Below are 23,061 nucleotides of genomic sequence, written 5' to 3'. Positions count from 1 at the left end.
CATTAGGTACTTCCCTGGTGCCAGGTCCTGGGGTAGGTCTTGGGGACACAGCAGTGGACAAAATGTTACCACCAACACCTGCTCTCAGGAACTGGCAATATCCCTGCCAACCTTCTGGTACCAGCCTCTGTGATACAAACTCCAGCTTCGCTAGCTTTTAATCACTATCTCCATCTTAGAACCTAAGGGGCTTCCTAATTCAGGTTACAAAACCTAACTTAGTGTGCAAACAGCTAGAACCTCCCTGAGAAGGGAATATAAATATAATGTGTCATAAGTCCTAAAATGGGCTCCTCTATCATAGAGCCTCAAATTAAAAAAAAAAAAAATGACTCTAGGGAGCTCCCTGGTGGTCTAATGGTTATGATGTGGTGCTTTTACTGCTGCAGCCTAGGTTCAATCCTCATCTGGGAACTGAGATCCCATATCAAGCCACTGCACACTGTGCCCCACCCCCCAAAAAATGAAAAAAAGAAAATAATTTTTAAGAGCAAAAAAGGGGGGGGGACTCAATAGCAATCATTTGATAAAAGAGAAGAAACTCAATCTGCAATTTTGATCACTGTTACTTTGGGGCAAGAGGATGTTGAAGAGGAAGACTCACAAAGGGTCTGACATTTTCACAAGCAGTCTGTTGGGTATTCAGGTAAATGGATGCTGTGCCTGGGAGAGCCAGCAGCTGGACTTGAGAAAAAAGTTGAAATCTGCCCATGGGCCATCTGCACATACGGCCACAGCCTTCCCTACCTGAGCTGCAAGGGAAGGGCGATTAGAAATTGGATGAAAAGCACAAAGCAGTGGGAGGAAAAAGTCCACCCTGCCCATCCACAAGAGATGGCTGTGGCTCCATGTTAGCAAAAGAGAGGACATGAGTTCTAAGATTCAGAGGGGCTTGCAGCAGCCCCCTTCACACTGTCAGACCCGAGCCATTTATTCCCAGTGTCAGGAGCTAAGTTGCTTCTCATCTACAAAACGAGAATAAAAAAACTGCTAAGGCTGCCATGAGCAATAAGATGAAATTCTTGTGACGATCTCTTCAAATAGCAAGGGCCGTGTGAGTGCTTCAAGATAGAGATAATAATTTCACCCCCACCATAATCATGAAGGTAGCCTTGCTTTGGGGGAGGGAGAGAGAAGAGCGGGTGCCAGGGGAAACGCCACTCTGGTGCTGGCACTGGCTCGCTAGCACGAGTGGCAATGCTTAGGTTATTTCCAGAGCTACCTAGTACTCCCCGTTCCAGGAAAGTCGGTGGAACTCGTGGCTTGGCTTGGGGCCGGGGTGCTATATTCAGTTCAGCTCCCACCCCCTCCCCCGCACTCGCTCTGAGCAGAGGCCCTGCCCGGGGCTTTACCTTGCTGCTTTTGCATGGTGGTGAAATCTTCAAAGGTGAGCGTGCGCACTGGGGGTCTCCAGAAGGCATATGTCTCCATGATGGCTTCCAGTCCGGTTCTACAGAAGGAAAAGCCAGCAAAGGAAGCTGTAAATAACCCCAAGAAACACGCTGACTTTTCAAAAAAATTCCTGAGATGGTCTGTCTGAAGTGGTACATGCATAGGCACTGAGACAAATCACCACCAAGGAGAAATAGTCTGGAAGAACACAGGGTACAGGGAGGCCGGATGGCAGGAGAAAGGAGAAATTAACCCAATTCAGATTACTTGCAAGCAAGTCATAGCTATGGTGGCATTGCACAGTGACCTTTCTTCAAAGAAGGTGTGGCCTGCATGAAAAAAACATGCACATGTTACGTGTTAAAGGTCAAGGTCGCAGCTGATAGGAATAGAGTGGAGAAGAGAGTAGCATTGATGGTTTCTCTAGCACAGGGCAATGTCTTCATCATTACCACGGAGCCTTGACACAGCCTTTCCAGAGTCAACTCCACCACCGGGTATGTGGCATCAGTGAAACTGTCACATTGCTGTGCCTTTAAAGGCTTCTTAAATGAGGGGAGACAGGCAGGGCAATAGAGACAGAGGGAGAGGTAAGCAATCAAATACACTGGAGTTTCTGCTGCAACGAGAAATACCTACCTGGAGGCACACAGACCGTTTGGTCCCAGAAGATAGACCTCAAACAAAAAGACTAATACATTTCCACGAATATTTGTCTGTATCTTACAGTCGAGCTGGTCTTTGAGAGTCATATAATTGGGACTCAAGGAAACACCCAATATTGTACAAGTGCATTACTTTAAGACGTCTGTTTCACTGATTCTGGAAATTCTAGTAATAGAACTATGTACACACTGCCCAATTTATCCTTCAATAAATTCTCTCTATCATACACACGCACAATGTGCTGATGGACATTGTTTTAGCATAATTATCCAGGTAATCTGGATTATCTTAGACACATTCTTGCTGATATTCCATATCCTCAGAACAGATCACGGATGGGTGCTTTGTTTAAAACTCTGAACACAGCTTCTGATTACTGACTTTTCTTTCAAACTAAGGGCTTCACTTCTAGCTGAGTGGAGGAGGGGAAGCTCGGGGACTCTGAGGAAGGCAGAAGAAGGAGGGTAGGGAAGAGCAGGTGGCAGACCTCTTTCCACAGAAGTCAGCGGAAGGTAACATGGTGTCCCTGCCTGGAAAAGACACACCTTCCCTCTTGAGATGGAGCTTGGGCTGCTTGTGCTACTAGGTAAGATGTCCCCAGCGTTCTTGTCAGTGTGGCACAGCGAGAAGAAAGTGTGAGGCTCTATTTCAAGTGAGAACAAATATCCTTTCCTTATAAATGACTGTAAGATCCCTTGAGGTTCTTCCCTGATGAGCTGCTGATACACTGATCGGCTCTTTGTGTTGGAAATTTTCCTCTCTGAACCAGCCTTACTTGCACAATTAACTTTCTAAAGTCTTCCCTGGAATCTTGGAGGCTTTAAATACACCAATGCTGGCAAATCAAACTCTGTATTTTTAGAAGAGGTGGAGAGGAGAGGGTGTCGAATGGTGTTTATTAGCTGTTAATCTGTTAAAAGTAGGAATAGAAGACATCTCCACATAGTCACCCTGCATTAATGCTGCATACAGTACATGAAACTATTTGTGAAGAGAAAGAGTCCAGGCCATTAGGGAGTTCAGAATAAAAAGGGGATAGGCAGATAAAGCCAGGCAGAGCCTTGATGAATATTAAAAAAAATAGACAGGCCAGGCTTAGATCTTACTGCCTTGTTTTGGAATGTTGGGGGCTCACCAGAACATCTTAGGATTCCCTTTAATGGCCCGAGAGGCTCACTGCACATAGCAAGGTCTCTATTGTTCCACTTCCTATTCCATTCTTCCTGGGAATGTGTACCAGTGATGGGGACAAAATATTAACTCAAGGTCAAAGAACAGTCCCTTCTCATTTCATAAAGTGATAGACTGTGACGTAGCATAAATATACTGGTAGACTGCCAATGTCACATTTACGAAAGGAATAGAAAATGAACTTTGATTTTATTTCCATAATGGGCAAAAAGACGATGGCAAAGATAGCAACAATTTTATTTAAGTAGTCAACTATATATAATGATAGTGACCACTTATCCATGTATCCACATCCGAAATCCAACTGAAATACTCAGTATAGAATCAATTATAGATTCAAAAGCTGGAAAGGATGTTGGGTGTCATCTACTTTTACTTCCTATGATGCCATCTTGGATAGAAGGTTATCCAGCCTCTGCTTGAGCTTTTCCCAAGGAAAATATGTAGTTTTGGGACAGATCTGTTAGAAAGTTGTTTCTAGATGCTCTGAGAAGGAAATCACCTTTGTGTGGGGCCTGCCCACACAACATAACCTCAGCCCAATCATGAAAAGACATCTGATGAACGCACATTAAGGAATATTCAACAAAGTCACCCTGCCAAAGTATCAAAGCTACGGAAGGTGAGGAACTGTTCCACCCACAGGAGGAGGAGAAGGAGGAAGGGAAGAAGGAGAAATGACCTTTGGTTACAGAGAGGGACCCTGGGACAGTATGAAAACAATAGTGGAAAACCCAGCAGAAAATCAGAAAAAGTCTTTAGGTAAGAGTCCCGCACCAATGGTGATTCTCTGGTTCTGACACCTGCACAATGGCTATGAAAGATGTTAAACCTGAGAAGTCAAGTGAGGAGATATGGAAACTCTCTGTATCATTTCTGGAAATTTTCTGTAAATGCAACATGCGTTCAAAATAAAGAGAGATGGGGCCCTACTGTACAGCCCAGGGAACGGCGTGTGATTGGGTCACTTTGCTGTACACCAGAAATTGAAGAAACACTGTAAATCAACTATAATTAAAAAAGGAAAAAAACAAAATATGGAGATTTTTTTTAATGGGGAGAAAAAAAGGAAAGTTCTTTCTGATCTTGGGCTGAAATCTCTGATGTAACTTTTACCCTCTGGTCCCATTACCAATGGGTAAATGGTAAGCGGGCCAGATATCTTCCACATCCTCATCAGGAAGACCCTTCTCAGCTGTGAAGACTGTAATGTATGACACGCCACACAGGAACACAACCGTGGTGATCCAGGCCCGGTGTCTGTCACAACAAGGGTCTTTTTGGTGGTAAAGTTGAGCGCGTGTTGGGAGGGGGAGGGGTAATGACGACCGAAACCTAAAGGCTGAGTGCACATTCCCAACCACACTTTACTAATCGGCTGTAGATCTGTCTCTCATAGGTTTACCCTAGACCTTACTGAATCTATGTATATACTCAGAGTCTACCTCTTTTTAAAAAAATTAATCCTGGAGTTCCCGTCGTGGCGCAGTGGTTAACGAATCCGACTAGGAACCATGAGGTTGCGGGTTCGGTCCCTGCCCTTGCTCAGTGGGTTAACGATCCGGCGTTGCCATGAGCTGTGGTGTAGGTTGCAGACGCGGCTCGGATCCCGAGTTGCTGTGGCTCTGGCGTAGGCCGGCGGCTACAGCTCTGATTCGACCCCTAGCCTGGGAACCTCTGCCGCAAGAGCGGCCCAAAGAAATAGCAAAAAGACAAAAAAATAAAATAAAATAAAAAAATAAAAAAATTAATCCTATGTGTTTACTATATGCCACATCTTATTTGTCCTCCAACTCCATTAAGCTTCACTGGAGAGATCTAACTGTTCAAAACGACTAATTCCATTCATCAGGATTTGGTGACATGCCGTGGCAAGCTACGCATTAGCTCATTCACTCTCCACCATGGTTTTCTATATCCCAGCACTTAGCACAATGCCTATGACATGGCAGGACTTCAATTACTGTGCATTAGATTAATAAGTAAAGGAATGAACATTCATCCTATTTTCATGACTATTTTCTGAGCTTTAACCAGCATTCATTTTTCTAAGCCTACAACTTAGAGAAACAACTTGATATCAAATCAAGTCTCTGAAGACAGAAAGCACCCTCCAGTATTGGAGACTTGGGAATTCCTTCTACGCCACATAGCTTTTGGTGCCTTTCTGGACTCAGTTTCAATTTTCTTTTGGTTTCTTCTATTCCGGTCACGGAATTCCCGACCTCCAGTGGAGTCTGAGTCCCTCTAGCAGACGCCAGCCATTCCTCCCCTCATCTTCTCCTACAAGAATCCTTGCCAACTACCCACTCACATCCTCAGCCACTTGGGTGTCTATTTAGTTTATACTCAGCAACACACTGTTTACTTATTCATCATCATTACACCCTTGCTTTGTAAAACTTTATCTCAGGGTTCTTAAAAGTAAACTCGTTGTCTTACAGATTTTTTTTTTTTTTTAAAAAGCCATCTCAGATGACTCTATGTCATTAACATGTCCCACATGGTGGGTCTCTCTGGGTCTGGGGGACACCAGGGCCCTGATGTCATCTTTGAAGTTTCCAATCAGAGACGATCAAATTGGCAAGTGGTCCCCCTCTTACTTTTCCTGTTGGCTCCAGTGACAACAGGGTCCATCTCTAACCCCCCTTTGTTCATTTCTTGGCTGTAATCACCTCTCTGACTTCCAAGCCTCTTCTCTTTAGATGTTTCAGTTTGCTCACTGGCCAAACCAATAGAATGTGCCGAAGAAGAGGGAGAAAAGGAAGGAGAGCATGCAGGCCAAAGAGCTCTTTTGCAAACTGATGATGCCTGGAGAACTACTGACTTGGAAAAATAGCCAAAGTCAAAAGAAATACTCTTCCTACCTTCTCATTCAAAAAAAAAAAAAAAAAAAGGAGGAGCATCCCTTTGAAGTTCAGCAAAAATTTAACAATTATAACAATTACAACTACATTCAATATGCAGTTTCTACTTTTTGTGTTGAGATAGTGAGTTCTTTTTTATGTTTGTTTGGTTTTTTTTTTCTTCATTTATTTTCTCTAGTTCTGACACCTGACTCTTTCCCATGCTATTTGCTGGTGATACTGGTAACAATGGGAACGTATGCTCAGGATTGATAAAGGGCCACTGATCATTTCTCAATAGAAGATAGTCACAGGAGTTCCCGTTGTGGCGCAGTGGTTAACGAATCCGACTAGGAACCATGAGGTTGCGGGTTCGATCCCTGCCCTTGCTCGGTGGGTCAAGGTTCCAGCGTTGCCGTGAGCTGTGGTGTAGGTTGCAGACGTGGCTCGGATCCTGCGTTGCTGTGGCTCTGGCGTAGGCTGGCAGCTACAGCTCCGATTCAACCCCTAGCCCGGGAACCTCCACATGCCGTGGGAGCGGCCCAAGAAATGGCAAAAAGACAAAAAAATATATATATACATATATATAGTCACAGGCTAATAAGGGAAGTCTACTGAGATGAGGTCTTGAAGTCATAAAGGGGCTATCTGACCAGGAAAACAGTTACATGCTGGGTTCAGGAGATATAAAGGTAAAAAGGAAGGAAGGTCTTTACCCCATAGGAGAGTCCTGCTCAACAAAAAGCTAACAACAGGTAAATGGCTCATTTCTGATTTGTGTGATAGATGCTACACTGGAGATGTGCAGAAGATGCCACAGGGCCCTGAGCAAGAGTACCGAATACACCTGGAAAGCTCAAGGAGGATTCCATTGAGGGCCAATTATTTAAGCTTAATATTACAGAGCAGTCAGTAGTGTTCCACCCAGACAAGGGGCGAAAGAGCTTTCTTAGTAGAGTTAACACTATACACAAAGACTTGGGAGTATGGAAGAGAGGCCGTGTTCTGGGAACTGAAAATAGTTCAGGGTAACTGGAGCTCAAGGTGCAAGATGAGGGGGCTGGGGATGGACAACATGGATATTTAGTCCATGTTAGGTCTTTGGATTTTATCTCATGGGCTATCCTGTGCCCCTGAACTCCTTTCCTTCCTCCTCCTGTTCCTGCATTTGAAAAGACACAAAACCAGAATATACTGTTCTTTCAAGTCTAACTACCACATGTCCACTTTCTAATCCTTTTTATTAGACTGTCCTTGGACCACTGAGGTGAGATCAAACCTTCCACATATCCTTCTCCTTTACTGGATCTGGAATCAGCACCTACATTTAGATTTCTTGGGGTATTTTGTTGTCTTGGGATATTCTTAATGGAGGTATGCAAATTGGCAAAAAAAAAAAAAAGCCATCACTCCAAACTTGGCTTTAGATGGTACAGTACATATATCTACATGATGAACTGGCTGTCACTGGGGTGTTTTACAAGGGTTTGGAAGAACAGGTGTCCAATGGACAACTGACTGGAGCTGAGTTAAAACTGTTCCTTACCCAATGGGTCCCATCTCGAGGACCCTGTCCCCACCTGGAGTCTGAAGAGGTCGCAATGGTGGTTCATAAGGAGTGCTCACTGTCTCAAGAAGTGCAATAAGAATCCTAGAGAACACAAAGCAGGACTGACCAAAATATCAAGTTCCCTTGCATTTGACTGGAAGAATCTAATTTTAACTCGGTAACACTAAAGCATACAAGAGGCAGCTTAGCACAGCAGTTAAGAGCATGAGGTCCGGAGCCAGACGGCTTGGGTTCCCGTTGCAACCCTGCTGCTTTCTGGTGCAACCTTGCCACATTCTGTAACCTTTTCACGCCTAAGTATCCCCACCTATAAAATGGAGATAATAATACCACTCCCTCCTGATCGTTACTTAATACACACATGTTGATTAAAGACAAAATATTTCAATCCAGGAGAGAAAATACAATGAAAGGGCATGGACGGTTGGGCTAACTCAAGTAAAAGAAACCCCACCACCTGCTCAGGTTGTGATCTGTAACAAAAGAAAACATTCTTTTTTTCCATGTAATTTTTGTATTATGTAGTTTTTTAAATTTTGTGGGGGTACAGCTGATTTACAATGTTGTATTAGCACCATATTTACAGCAAAGTGGATCAATTATACATATATCCATTCTTTCCTCTCCCCGTAGGTTCTTAGAGAACATGGAGTTACACCCCCCTGCACTGCACAGTAGGCCCCTGTTAGTTATCTGTTTTCTATGCGGTAGTGTGTGTAGGTTAAGCCCATTCTCCTAATGTATCCCTCCCAGAGAAAACATCCTTCCTTCACTGGAATGCAAAGCTCTGTCAGGCCTCTGGCTCTGCACTGAATGTGGACGGACCTGTATGTTAGCGAATTTCATTTCTCATTCTCTAAGAACCCGAAACGTGTCCCTCAAACCTCCCCAGGCCTCATTATCTTGCAGATACTTCAGACTCCAATATGTTAGCCATTAAACAGACGTCACTCTGTTAGATGACACCATCCCTGGGCAAGAGCCATAGATAATAAAACAACTGCCAACTTTCTCTGGCAAACCCACATGGCCAAGAGGACAATGGTGGAAAAGATTCATGATGGTGGAGAGAGAACAAATAACAAGGCAGAGAAAAATGTTAAATGCTGGCTGAAAGACCGTAAGGCGGGGGACATGAAAAACTGCGATGGCCCAGATGAAGAGGAGGAGTCTGGCAGGCGGCTGCTGCCGGAGTCCAGTACAGAGCCAGCTACCTGGAACTGTAGATGCGGTGATGCCTGCAAGGGAGGGCCGCACTGATTACTCCCAGAGATCTGCTACAGGCACCCAGGCCAGGGATAACAAGAGAGTATGCAAAACCCACAGGGGCTGCCGAGACTGCCAGGAAAGAGCAGGGTGAGATTGGCTGGAAAAGTAGAGCCAGTGGCTCTAGGGAGGACACATGAAAACGTAGAAATTGAATGTGAGGGAGACACTTGGAAAGTCGTGCTGGTTGAAAGCACGCAACTGGTCAGCTCATTGACTCTAAGCTTGTCTTCTGGAGCGACAGAGAGTCACAGGTGGACGGGGCCAGGCTGTCTGCTGACTGGCATACGATGCCCATCACAGGACAGGGACGTCATTCTCTGGATGCTGCCATTGGCTGGATTTGCAAATTCTGAAAGCTAGTACCTCACTGTACGTGGTTTTACCATTAGCACAATGGGAAACACTGTACCAATACCAGTCAACTCAGAGGTAAAAACAGAAAGCTTGGACCACTAAATGGAGTGGTTATTACTATTTTATACCTATGATTTGAACACCCAGGAATAAATATACGAGGCTGAACTACATGAAATTGCTGATAATTTACCATTTGGACCTACAACTATGGTAATTTCATATGTCCAGCTTAATAGCCAGATAAGGGTGTAGGTAAAATTCGAGAGACTTGGTTATACTAGAGAACTCCACCAGCAGATAATCACTGAGATCCACCCCGCACTTTGACTCCCAAAGAAAAGCTGTTACTTTAGGATCTAAGCAAAGATGAACTGGCCTGGAGCTAATCTCTTTTCCTCTTCCCTCCTCTCCCCCTCTGCCAACTTTCGGCACTCGAATTCCTCATCTCACAGTCCTCTTCTTGGCTGCACACTTGTCTTCACTGGGTCTTGGGAGGAGGGGCTGGACCTTGACAGGGGCTCCTGTCTGTGCCAAGGAGGTGATACATCACGCTGTGAACATGGCCTTGGGACAGCAGATGCTTAAAGGGGGAGGGAAATCACACACAAAAAATCTTTACTCCCCAAATTTTCCCCACCACCAGTAGAGATTCCTTCCTTTGGGTTAAGTTTTGTTAAGTATCCTCTTCCAACAAGTAAATATATCCATTCCCGTAATGCAGTGAACAGCTTCAATTTGAGATGACCATGCCCTGAAACACGTAAAGGGACACAGGGCACCAAGAAGGACAGCCACTGGCCACATTCCCAGTAAACAGCACTGCCTGCTGGAAAGACTCTGAGAATTTGCTTAGACACAGAGTACCTCCTACACTTCATCCTGCGGGCCCTACTGTTTGTTTTTTTCAGTGAGGGGCAACTTACAAAAATTATTTTCCCAGATAAACCAGCCTTCCCATAATACAAGGCCTGCCACCGGCCCTTTCTGAGAATCCCCAACTTGTGGAACTGGAGTGTCCTGGTTCAAGCCTCCAAGGGCAAACTCCATAAAGACAAAGACATCCTTCCCCCAAAATGCAGCAACTCCCTGGGCTACAAAAGAGCTACTCCAACAGGGACCTGTTGTGGGACCAACAGCAGTGGTTCCTGGAGTCCCACGCCAGTAAGTTGCATCTGGAGGAAACCCTGTCACCTGGGAGGGTCCCCCTGGCAGCTGTCTTAGATGCGATGGAAGCTGGGAGTTACAGGTGAAGCCCCAAGTTCAAAGACAGGAGGTTGCTTGCTGACAGAGAAGAGCCCAGAGTCATACACTCCACAGCACTTCTGAAACAAGTTCATAGACCCTCCGCTCCACAGACAGGTCATAATTTTAATCCTTTTCTCTTTATTGTATGCATTTGCTTTGGAGGAAGTCCCTGGGAATCATATAAAATTTCCCTAGCTTACTCGGGCTGTCTGTAACATCCTGGCAGCCCCTCCTAACGGGGACAGGGTTACCCTCTAGATGGGGGCTAAGAGACCCTCAGAGCCCTCTCTCCTTCTGCTCCCCTGTGTAGCCCCCTTTCAAGTGCAAGGTTTCTGGCGCAGTAATGCTCCCTCCAGCTGAGCACAGTGGGCTCTCCAGGCATGTAAGACCTCCCGAGGCTGCTTCTTGACCAGGAGGCTCAGTACGAAGACTCCCACTTCTCTTCAGCTCATGACTTCCGTCTGGAAAGAGCTGCCCATCAGAGCGGCCACCACCAAAGATGTACTCTGACCTTTCAGTTTGCTGCTGAGAGACCTTTCTCGACCAAGTATCTCTCTGCTGGGGTTCATCCTCTGAGACACCTTCTTTCCAGACGTCTCTGGAACTTGCTGGGTGCCCTCCTCCAGGGAGCCAGGTGGCACAGATGTGCCCCACTGTGCAGAGCCAGCTCAGATGGCCTGAATGGCATGTGTGTCTAATTGACAGTTAAGCTAAAGTAGTGTCTTAGAGCAGCAGTCCATCTCAGATTTGAATCAAAACTGCCCTTAGTCTTTCAAGCTAAGATGTACTCTTTCTTCCCTTCTTAATTTGTGTCCAAAACGAGCTCCCGGCCGGCACTCTACCTGAATCGCCCTCGGTTGGGATAAGGCTTTCTCACTCCACAGTTCCTGGTCTTTTAACATCTCTGCCACTCATCAACCCTGTTTCATGTTTTGTAATCAAATGAACAAACTATGATTTTTACTCTATATACTTGGCGCTACAGGAAAAAAAAAAAATCTAAGACTAGGTACAGCCCTGTTTTCAAGGAGCTTCATTCTAGCAGGGGGCAGGTGGGGCCCAAGAACACAGACCACAAGACAAAAATTCATCTCAAGCTGAGGGAATCTATTTTCCCCGGGGAACAGGAAGGTAACACTGTCTGCTGAGAGGAGGAAATGCCCAGGGTAATGTCAGATATTGTGCCTGATTGAAAGTAAACATATATTGACCCTTCCACCCAAACCATACTTTGGCCATGTAATTCGAGAAATCTAGAAGGAAGAACAACTTGGAAATAACCAATTTCCCTCCCGTTGAAGAGATAATGCCTAGAAGCGAAATCTGTCAGTGCTTTCACTCCTAAGGGACTAGAAATCGACTACTCTTCTCCAGAACAGGAACACACACACACACACACACACACACACACACACACACACACACCCTTCGATGGAGATTTCTAGTCAGAGACATAATTACATACAAATGAAAAATAGCAGCTCCACAAGTAGAGGCTGAAGAGTGGTGACTCTCACACATTCAGTGTGTGGCTGACACTTCCTAAAGAAGCAGGAGGAACTGTGACGCGCTCTGATGATGGTGACACTGGGAACTCACTGAGACTCCTGTTAGGGTTTCGAGAAGGCTCAGTGAGCATCACCGCTTGTCCTCATCTGAACTCAAATTCTGAGAAAGACCTAGGGGCCTGATGAAATGGAGACCAAACCATTGATAAAGGTGTCTGGAGATCTCGGCGCAGGCGCCAAGGCTGAATGAGCCGGAACGCCCCTGAAACAAGCTGGCTCCCCAGAACTGCAGGCTCCTCCCCTGGGGCTGACCACACAATGGAGAGGGCCCAGATGGTACCCGCTCTGCAGGCAAGCAGGCCCTGGCGAGTTCCCTTTCCCAGACTCAGCAATCCCACCAGTCACCCTGGTTCCCACCGGGAGAAGGAGAAAGCCATGGGACTGGAAGCCGGGAGTACTTCTCAGGGCTATTTCTTTTCATCCAAATAAGAACAGGACCTAAGTGTCCTCACCACAGCTGCCTCAAGTTCTCCTCGACACTCAGAGGATGCTGCTGTCAGCCCAGCCGCCCTCTGAGGACACAGTAGTGACAGGCTTACGGGCCCAGAGGGACTCAGGAGAGGCAGCTCAAGAGGGGGCAGCGGGTGGCTGGGTCCTGCCCATCGTTCTTCTCACATCCCTTCTGGAGCCTCTGGATCTCTCCGGGGTGGATTGAGCTCGACAAACCTGAACGTGTTTTGGTCTGCGGTCTGGCAAATTCCATAACTCCAAAGTATTCCACAAATGTTTTGTGTTCTATAAAACCAAAAAACACTGGCCAAGCACGTCCCCCCCCCCCAATTTTTAAGCCCATGTGTTTTTAAAGGAAATGTAATCCGTATGTTTTGGGTACATTTATATGCAAGTCATCAAACCATGCTTGTCTGTATGAGTCATTTGATGTCTAAAATGCATAGGGAAAAATCACAGATTTATAAGTACTCTGCTAGCACAAGCGGGCACTAGATGAGGCACCGGTTGGAAGGTGATGAACTAACTAGATTCTGATGTTGGCACAGACCACTTGTTCCCAAAGATTTATAAATAATCCTCTCTATCCTCAACCATCAATCTTTCACATCTGCAAACGGACATTAATGATTCTTGCCCTCATTCTGCAGGCAGCCAATGAAAATTAAAGCATGGCTGTCAGGTAATTTTGAGCTTTTTAAAGAGAAAATACAAGGGCTTCTGTACTCCCCCCCCCCCCCCCCCGATTGATTTTGGCCTATAACTTCCCCAGAACTCTGGAGGACAAAAATGGTTTTCTGCCTTTTCCTAACTCATCCTTGCCCATCATGCACAGGGGACATCCGTCTCATCATGTCATAGTTTCACCTGCCAGGGAGGTTCAGCCTGACTTCCTGTCCTCTCCTGGGAACCCCAGATGTGCAGGAGTATAGGAAGTAAGTGACAAAGTCATGGCAAAGACTACTACATAGGCAGAAAATACAGGCTGATTTATTTGGAAAAGAGAAGGTTCTGGGTCCTTGACTAGTATCTTTAAGTAGAGGAAGGGTTTTTAGGGGAAGAACTCTATTCTCCAAATCTGTTGATGATAAAATAAGCCAAGTTTAAACAATTAGCATGAGAAAGCCCCAAATGCACAGACTTTGATGCCTTGAGTTTCATCCTTTCTCAAGCATTTCTGTGTGACACTAGGAAAGCTGCTGAAGCTCTCAGAGCCTCATTTATAAAATACAGGTTGCTTTAAAGATGAGAAAGAATGTAAGTAAATACTAGGCCTGGAACTCAATAAGGGTTCAGCCACAGATAACTTCTATAATCACTGATATCACGTAAAACAGCCTGCGGGTTTTACTAGGACGTAAGGAAGAAGTTCCATGTAATCAGAAGTAAATAAATAAGCAAATTAATCAGGCACAGAAATGGCTAATGAAAATCCATAGTTCTGCTTTCCTGGAGCTCGTACAAAGAAGAGCAGCCCCACCAGGCAGGACAGACAAGTTACTGTCTGTCCTGAGCGGTAAGACATTCACCAGCCTTAAGGCAGACACTGGTCAGGGCCAAATGATGTGTCAAGGTCACTTCTAGCCCAGTAAGGAGACAGGAGAACCTCCGGACTTGAACTGAGCTGTCATCATAACTTCCCAACCAGAGGCAAAAGCTCAAGACACATGGTCTTAGTCTCAAGATGAAAGTCTGGCTCTAATTCCCAGCACCACGAGCTCGAATGCTGGTTAATCCAGCCTCTTTATACCAATGTTCTGTTCTAAGTCATGCTTCTGAAAAATAAGGAAACCAATGGGAGGACAAAGCAAAGGGGGAAAAAAGAGAGAAAAAAAAATAAAGCGGTCTTTGGAGTGCCATGAAGAAAATAAACAGATACTAAACGCCACTACAGCTACAGAAGGAAAGAAAAAGAGGGGAGTTCCCGTCGTGGTGCAGCGGTTAACAAATCCGACTAGGAACCATGAGGTTGCAGGTTCGGTCCCTGCCCTTGCTCAGTGGGTTAACGATCCGGCGTTGCCGTGAGCTGTGGTGTAGGTTGCAAACGAGGCTCGGATCCCGTGTTGCTGTGGCTCTGGCGTAGGCCGGTGGCTACAGCTCCGATTCAACCCCTAGCCTGGGAACCTCCATATGCCGCGGGAGCGGCCCAAGAAATAGCAACAACAACAACAACAACAAAAAACAAAAAAAGACAAAAGAAAAAGAAAGCAGCTGAATAACTAAAGTGAGGAGCATTGGTGGTGATGTCTAGAGCAAAAATTCTTAACTTTTGGTCATGGATGTTTTTGAAAATTTGAAGAAAGCTGCAGACCTCTCCCCAGAAAAACATATACCTGCTCATCCACACACAATTTTCCTTTCAGTATGTGGGAACCCACAGAACTCCCGGGATCCATTCATGGATCTCAAGCTAAAGATCTTAAACACCCTAGAGGCTTCTTTACAAAAGGCCAGGTTCTATTTTGAGCTCCCAATCACCTAACAGGGTTCTCAACAAGCCCCGAAGGCAGAGCCCTGAAAAGGAGGCAACAGGAAACAGGACACAGGCATGTGTTGTGACCTGGACATGAAATAGGAACAAACTGAGAAGAAGGGGACTGTCTATCTGAAATGGAAAGAGTAAGTCGTCTTTCTTCACTGGCTAAATTTTGGAAGAAAAGGCCTTTTGTAATAATTTTAAACAAAGAATCATTAACAGGGAAGCATCTGGCCTGGAGTCCATAGTCTGAGTTCTAGTGCAGCTATACCCCTAACTAGTCGCTTGACCTAGAACACATTACTCAATCTGTCATCTTCAAACTGGAAGTTTAAGTGAATTTAATTTTGGCTTGATAGATGTGACCTTAAAACATTCTGAGGTAAATAAAATTTTAAAGAACTCTAAATGTATATTAAATATAAGTCTCAGAATAAGTGCTTTCATAATGCTGGAGAGGGTGTGGGGAAAAAAAACCCTCCTACACTATCGGTGGGAATATAAATTGGTACAACCACTATGGAAAACAGTATGGAGGTTCCTCAGAAAACTAAATTTAGAACTACCATATGATCCAGTAATCCCTTTTTCTGGGCATATATCCAGACAAAACTATAATTCAAAAAGACATATGCAAAAAAAAAAAAAAAAGGAAGGGGCGTTCCCTTTGTGGCTCAGCAGGTTAAGAACCTGACTAGTATCCATGAGGATGCAGGTTCAATACCTGGTCTCACTCAGTGGGTTAAGGATTGGTGTTGCTGAAACCTGTGATGTAGGTCGCAGGTATGGCTTGCGATCTGGCATTGTTGTGCCCGTGGCGTAGGCTGGCAGCTGCAGCTCCAGTTCAACCTCTAGCCTGAGAACATCAATATACCACAGGTGTAGCCCAAAAAAGCAAAAAAAAAAAAAAAAAAAGATACATGTACGCCTATGTTCATAGCAGCACTCTATTCACAACCAAGACATGGAAACAACCTAAATGTCCACTGACAGATGAATGGACAATGCAGATGTGGTACATACATACATGGAATACTACTTAGCCACGAAAAAGAATGGAATGATGCCATTTGCAGCAACATGGATGAAACTAGAGATTATCATACAAAGTGTAGTAAGTCAGAAAGAGAAAGACAAATTCCATATGATATCACCTATATGTGGAATCTAAAAAGTGATACAAATGAACTTATTCACAAAATAGAAACAGATTCGCAGTCATAGAGAACAGACTTGTGGTTGCCAAGGAGGAGGAGGGAGGAAGTGGGATAGACTGGAGGTTTGGGATTAGTAGATGCAAACTATTATATTTAGAATGGATAAACAACAAGGTCCCACTGTATAGCACAGGAAACTATATCCAATCTCCTGGAATAGACCATGATAGAAAAGAACATTAAAAAAGAATGTATATACAACTGAGTCATTTTGCTGTATAGCAGAAATTGGCACAACACTGTAAGTCAACTATGCTTTAATTTTAATTTTTTAAATTTGAAAAATTTAAAAAGTGCTTCCATAAATCATTTTGCAAAGAAAATGATCACTACACACAACTGATTTTTAGCATAATCTAGGTTCTAATATAATGTGCTACAGTTCACAAAATGATTCTAAGTATAATCCTAGATAGTTGGCCTGAAAACTCTTGCAAAGAAAACAGCAATGATAACTCCTGACAAACTCCATTATTCAGATGTTTAAAAAAAATGGCCCCAAATTAGGAAAATGAACACTAAAGCAAAAGTTACTGCAAAGTCTATGTGCCTGTAAGACACATGTCATATTTGCTATTTCAGCATGGTTTCTAGAAAATGAAGTTTTCTGATTGATGAACCTTAGTTACATCTGCTTTCCCTGGCAATTTCAGCTCTTTCCTCTCAGTAAATAACAGCTTCTAGATTTTATATAGGAAAGATTCAAGATAGAAGCAGAATTAACCAGAAAAATACCATAGTCCCTGTTAACAACAGGAGCAAACAGTCCTATAAACGTTAGCAATTCCTAAGTGTCCCACTATATAACAACCTCCTAACAGTGATGATGTTGGGTCATCAAGAAGGGTGGTGCTCGACAACCTCTCTTTGCTAAAGCAGAAAACACCTAAGAGAGGCTGGAAATATTTCCCAGGAGAATTGGTCAATTTTTATTTTATTTATTTTATTTTGTTTTATTTATATTTTATTTTACTTTGTCTTTTTGGGGTTGCACCCATGGCACATGAAGTTCCCAGGCTAGAGGTTAATCGGAGCTGCAGCTGCCTTCCTAAGCCACAGCCACAGCAACACGGGATCCGAACGGAGTCTGCAACCTACAGCACAGCTCACGGCAAGGCTGGATCCTTTAAGCCACTGGGCCAGGCCAGGGATTGAACCCATATCCTCATGGATACTAGTTGGGTTCGTTACCACTGAGCCACAATGGGAACTCTGAAAATTGGTCAATTTTTTTTTTATATATAATTTTTTAAAATTTTCCCACTGTACAGCAAGGGGGTCAGGTTATCCTTACATGTATACATTACAATTACATTTTTCCCCCACCCTTTCTTCTGTTGCAACATGAGTATCTAGACAAAGTTCTCAATGCTATTCAGCAGGGTCTCCTTGTAAATCTATTCTAAGTTGTGTCTGATAAGCCCAAGCTCCCGATCCCTCCCACTCCCTCCCCCTCCCATCAGGCAGCCACAAGTCTCTTCTCCAAGTCCATGATTGAAAATTGGTCAATTTTTAAACAAAGTTTTAGCTTTTAAAGGTAATAATTTTCTGAAAAATTCCTTTTCCACAATTCCTTATTTTCTGATGATGAAAAGTAAAATGAGATGTCACTATAGGTTTCATAGCCACATACAGACACTTCTCAGAAAAAGCTGCAAACTTTTAATGGCAATAAATCACTGTAAAATAGAAGTGACTAAATTACCAAGTATGACACAGGGAGAAAAACCCCATGAGGGATTTGATCTGGTGATTTACAGGGTGTTTGGATAACAAAGAATTTGGATAATTCAACCTTTAGGGGGCAGCTTTTTGATTCGTGGATCAACTAGCCATTTCTTGTTGCTTGAGTCAAACACAGTTGCCTAGCATGCAAGCGTTCTCCAAAAAGCAGGAGCCAGAAGCCATCCACTGGACTTGGGGGTAATAATGTAACAGAGAAAAGAAATGTCAGTGAGTCTCTTGCTCAGTTTTCTTACCTGTTTCTTCCAGAATCTCTGAATCCTTTAGCAAAAGGGTTTCGGTCAATTTTTAATCTGGTGATCTGGAAACAAATATAAAAAACATGAACTGTATTTATGTTGACCGGCTTTTTTGGTTGCTCCTAGAAAGTTAATAACAATCAGTTAACAACAGCTGTTGTTTTTATTTAGTTTCCTTTCAGTTTGAGATTTAGATTGAAGTTGATGTAGGACTTGGGCCTGGCACACAGATGTCTGACCCTACCTGACCCACTTCTCCTAAAAACCAAGGTTTTCCTGGTATATGACTCTATAAACTCTCTTCTCTCACCTTCCTTTCCCAAAATGCTAATAAATCACTTGCCCAGACAAAGGTATCAAAATGGAAAATTGGACAACGGCCACCATGGTACATCACACACAGGAGGCAGTCAAAAAGTGCCTCTTGAAGGAATGAGTAAATGAAGGAATGAGCAAGTGAGTGAATAATGAACAAATGGATTCAGTCAATCCAACCAGGCAGAATCAGACCACCAGACAACATGCCTCAGCCCGAAAGAACCAAATAATTGACTGTGTTTCCCGTTTTACTTAAGTTGTACCTTTCCTGCCATTAGGGATTGTTCATTTAATAACCTAAAATAGCCTTGTAAAAGATACAAAAAAGTAGCGAGACTTTTGTTGAGGCTCTACCCCCAACCTCCCCGCCCCCAAATCTACCAACGTGGGACAGAATGGGGCAAGATGCAGTAGGCTGGCACCCAGTCTCCAAGTCCCACAAGCAAATTGGAAGGAACAAGGCAGCACAGGTTGATAAGGCTGAGCAAACCTGGTGCACACAGCTATGTGACCAGGTTGGGTGGGTCCTTAGGAGTCATCTGGCTTCAGCCTCCACTCAGTGCAAGAGTCACATCTGATCTTGGTCCCCTCACGTTCTGCAATGGCGTATACATTACCCTCGTGCCTCCAGACCAGAACAAGCCTGACCAACAAATTCCATCTGTGCTCTTGTGTTACCACCTTTAGCCTTTGTCATGGGAGGCATTTTGATACCTTCTGTCCAAACCTGATGATAATGACTCACTACAGGCAAACAATAGAGAGTTAGGGATGAGGGCTAGGGAGCTCGGGAAAGGAGGGCAGGCACTCTTGGTGGATGGCCATGCCAGAAATAAAAGGATCCCTGTTTTTACAACCATCTTCCCATTTCTGATCATGGCAGAACGTATCCCTAGGACGGCTGAAGTTGTTTCCTCTGCTGCAAATCTCTCCAAGTCCCTCTTCTGTCTCACTTCATCAGAGTGGAATTTCCCAAAGCCACAGTCTAAAGGTCTTTAAAATGCAATGTGAGATTCTGACAAGCAGACTCTGACTTGAAAGTACCAAAGTTATTTCTTTCCCCCCCTAAACATTCTTGGCCTCTAGAGCGGCACACTAATAATGTCGCACTAATAATGAAGCAAAAGCAATTTTACATCTATTTTATAGACCAGAGCAGGAGCCTGAAGCTTTGGCTTTCTAAAGTCTAGTGTCTGCCCTGTGAATATTGTATTGAGTTTAAAGACTGTCAGTGCTTTTCTGCTTTTGACTTAAAATCAGTTTTTTTTTTCTTCTTCCATAATCCACAGCAATAAACCACACACCATATTTTCTTTTCAAGTTGGGGTTATAATATTTTATTTTCTCTTTCAAGTCGGCTTATCCTGTCCACCTCATTTATGATAGGGGCTTCTGATATATGGTTGTGCTGCCATGTTTGGGGGGCACAGACCCCTGTAAATATAATGACACTCTACTTCAGGGGCCTGGGAGAAATGGCTGAAAACCTATTTCCCACAGCTTCCTGTATCAACAGGCCAACAGGTCTGCATGGAGATTTAATAGACAAATGCCACCAGCAAATGTTAGGAAACACAACACCTCCATACGTGTTTGAAAGCTTTTAATGTGGGATTCAGAGAGCTTTATGAAGAGTGGGATTGTGCTACTCATTATTCATTTATTATCAAGAGCCTTTTGTGTGCCAAGCACAGGTGACAGAGTGGTATACAGTCAGTGTATGGCGGTGTATCACCTACGTCCCCCACCCCCGCCACCCTAGGAAGTTTATAATCTTAGGAAAAAAAAGCAGACATATCCATTAATGATTACATTGTGAAACAGAAAGTGATAAGGTTCAAAATAAAGGCAAAGGGCCTCCAAGAGCTTGGAGGAAGCAGTAATTGCTCTGAGCTGACGGGTTCCAAGGCTTCACCTTAGAGGTAGCATGTAAGCTAAACTGTGAAGGATACCTAGGATTTTAATGAAAAATGCAAAAGGGGGAGAGAGAAACAAGGCAAGCATTTCATAAGAAAGGTCCTGGGTAAGGCACAGAATTGAAGTGGGAAAGAATGAAGCATTTTTAATAAACGCTAAGGAGTCCAATTTGACCAGAGCACAGGGTACGGGAAGAGAAGCAGCGGGAGAGAAAGCTGAGAGGCCGGCCTGAGGCCACATCATGAAAAGCCTTTACTATCCTGCAGACATTTAGATGCCCTTTAGGTAGAGGAGAGCAATTTTAGCTACATAAGCCAAATTATGACCTCGGTTAAGGCTTGTGCTGACAACTTTGACTATGTCCACAAATATCAAGGGTAACTGGGACAATATTTTAGAGGAATAAATCAATGTATTCACAACCTCAGTAATTCTGCATTTCTAACAGCCCCCACAGTTCTCCTATCAAGAGCTACCTGGTAGGAGTTCCTGTTGTGGCACAGTGGAAATGAATCTGACTAGGAACCGTGAGGTTGTAGGTTCAATCCCTGGCCTCGCTCAGTGGGTTAAGGATCCGGCGTTGTCGTGAGCCATGGTGTAGGTCGCAGACACGGCTCGGATCCTGCATTGCTGTGGCTGTGGTGCAGGCCAGCAGCTACAGCTCCGATTAGACCCGTAGCCTAGGAATCTCCATGTGCCAAGGGTGCAGCCCTAAAAAAAAGAAAAAGAAAAAAAAAGGCCACTTGGTAGACCTATTTCTCATCTTCTACAGTACAGAAAGAGATGCAAGTGACAGATTTGCTGTCCTATGGAAGACAAGGGTGTGACATAAGGTGAACGCTCATCAGAAAAAGAAGTAAAAATGCCCCCCTTCCACTGCAGCGGGCATGAGAAAAGAGGAGACAGACAAAAGAGAAGCCAAGCAGTTAAGATTTACATGTGCCTCAGCTCCCCTCTGCAAACCAAAATCCAGGGTGGGGGTGGGGAGACTCAGAGGAACACTGACAGGGTGACCTCTGGGGATGACAAATGTTGCCTCCATATCAGCAAACAAAAGAGGCTGCGGCCACCACTACCCTGATGGTGCACCCCGAGGGGACTCAGGATGGAGACAAATGGGCTGCCTGCCACTGCCACTAAGCCCTCAGCCACTGCAGCCACCCCCAATGGTGCACCCAGAGGGGACTCAGGAAACAACAGGATTCTGGCCCTAGATAGCCAAGGGGCACAACGAAGCAATGATTTCCAGGAGCCCAGACTCTTGCATCTTCTCATACACAGAGAAGCACTAAATGCAATGCCTTTAGATGAACGGTAAACTGTTTTGGCCACGCCCACAGTATGCAGATGTTCCCAGGCCAGGGACTGAACCCACGCCACAGTGGTGACAATGCCAGATCCTTAAGTGCTGGGCCACCAGAAAACTCCCGAACAGTAACCTTTTCATGTTCCAATTACCTGGCTTTTGTTGCAAACCTCCTCTATTTCTAAGCTCTTCCCTTACCTCTTCAGAGCTGTCCCTGCGAACTATCTTAAGTCTTCATTTCTGTCCACCAAATGAATCATAATTCTCAACTTCTAGGCTGTCCCCTTTTTCTTCAGTTGCAATCTCCATAAACACACGGGGATGGCTGCATCAGTACAAACGCTGCAGGAAGAGGCCTGCGTGAGAATCCCCAAGCCTTCCATGGCCCTCTGTAGGGGGTCAGGGACTCAGAGGTCCCCACACGCCATGTCGGGGAAGGCAGGGTGACCCCAGCACAGACGTGCTGCAGCCTAGGCAGGAGCCAAACAGGGGACCCAGGTGAGACCCGAGGTGAGGCCGGTCTGCAGCCTGAGAGGCCCAGGAGGTCCAAGTGAGGTGAGAACACAGAAGCAGGGGGGGTCAGCAGTCTCCTGCCAGCAAATCAACACAAGGAACCCAACACCTCACAGCAGAGGCCAGGGAGGCCCAGAGAACAGCACAGGGGCCCACAAGCAACCGCAGTGAGGACGCATAAACCCCACTGCCTCCACCCCTCCCCACGTGCATCTACAGGCCCTCTAGAAGAGCAGGGGATGCTCATTTGCTAGTTAATTTTCAACGCTACCCTACAATTCTATTTAGCACCTAGGCCCAAACAGGGCTGTCCATCTCCAGCTCCCACTTCGACCAGGTCATCGTTGTCTCTGGACCAGTCTACTCGCAATACTCTGCCAACTCATCTCCCTTCTTCCACTCACATCCCTGTCCAACCCCCTCTTTACACCCAGCCATCACAGTCATCTTTCGTAACACACCGTTGGAGCGTGTCCTTTGCGTCAGTGCCTGTCACCATACCCAGAATTCAATCCAAACTCCTTGCCTGGCCCTGCAGGACCTGCCTACCTCTCCATCTGCACCCACACTTCCCGGACACGGGTCCACAGGCTCCAGGCCAACTGAGCTGCCCCCAGCGCTGGAAGATGCCAAGCTCTTTTCCTGCTCAGACCCTTCACATGCACTCCCCAATGAGACTAAAATGCTCTCCTCTCTGCTCTTCACATAGCTGATTCCTTGTCCGAAGTCTCCGTCTCAATGCTCTCTCCTGAGAGAGGTCTTCCTCGGTCACCCCTCC

At 45.0% G+C, this 23,061-nt stretch overlaps 1 protein-coding gene across 3 annotated transcripts in view; it reads right to left on the bottom strand.

The window, feature by feature from the left end:
• The window catches only part of TBX15 (T-box transcription factor 15), a 113,109-nt gene that overhangs the window by 11,718 nt on the left and 78,330 nt on the right, over positions 1-23,061 (bottom strand). For all 3 annotated transcript variants that reach the window (XM_047784885.1, XM_047784887.1, XM_047784886.1), the window contains exons 6-7: positions 18,227-18,291; positions 1,353-1,450 (exon numbers count right to left, since the gene is read on the bottom strand). In XM_047784885.1, the coding sequence (XP_047640841.1) occupies positions 1,353-1,450; positions 18,227-18,291 (163 nt within the window). The remainder of the gene's footprint in view (positions 1-1,352; positions 1,451-18,226; positions 18,292-23,061) is intronic.

Source organism: Phacochoerus africanus, chromosome 6 (assembly GCF_016906955.1).
Source record: "Phacochoerus africanus isolate WHEZ1 chromosome 6, ROS_Pafr_v1, whole genome shotgun sequence".
Classification (NCBI taxonomy): Eukaryota; Metazoa; Chordata; class Mammalia; order Artiodactyla; family Suidae; genus Phacochoerus; species Phacochoerus africanus.
The sequence above is the reverse complement of the archived record's forward strand: the minus strand, read 5'-3'. Positions and strand labels throughout refer to the sequence as shown.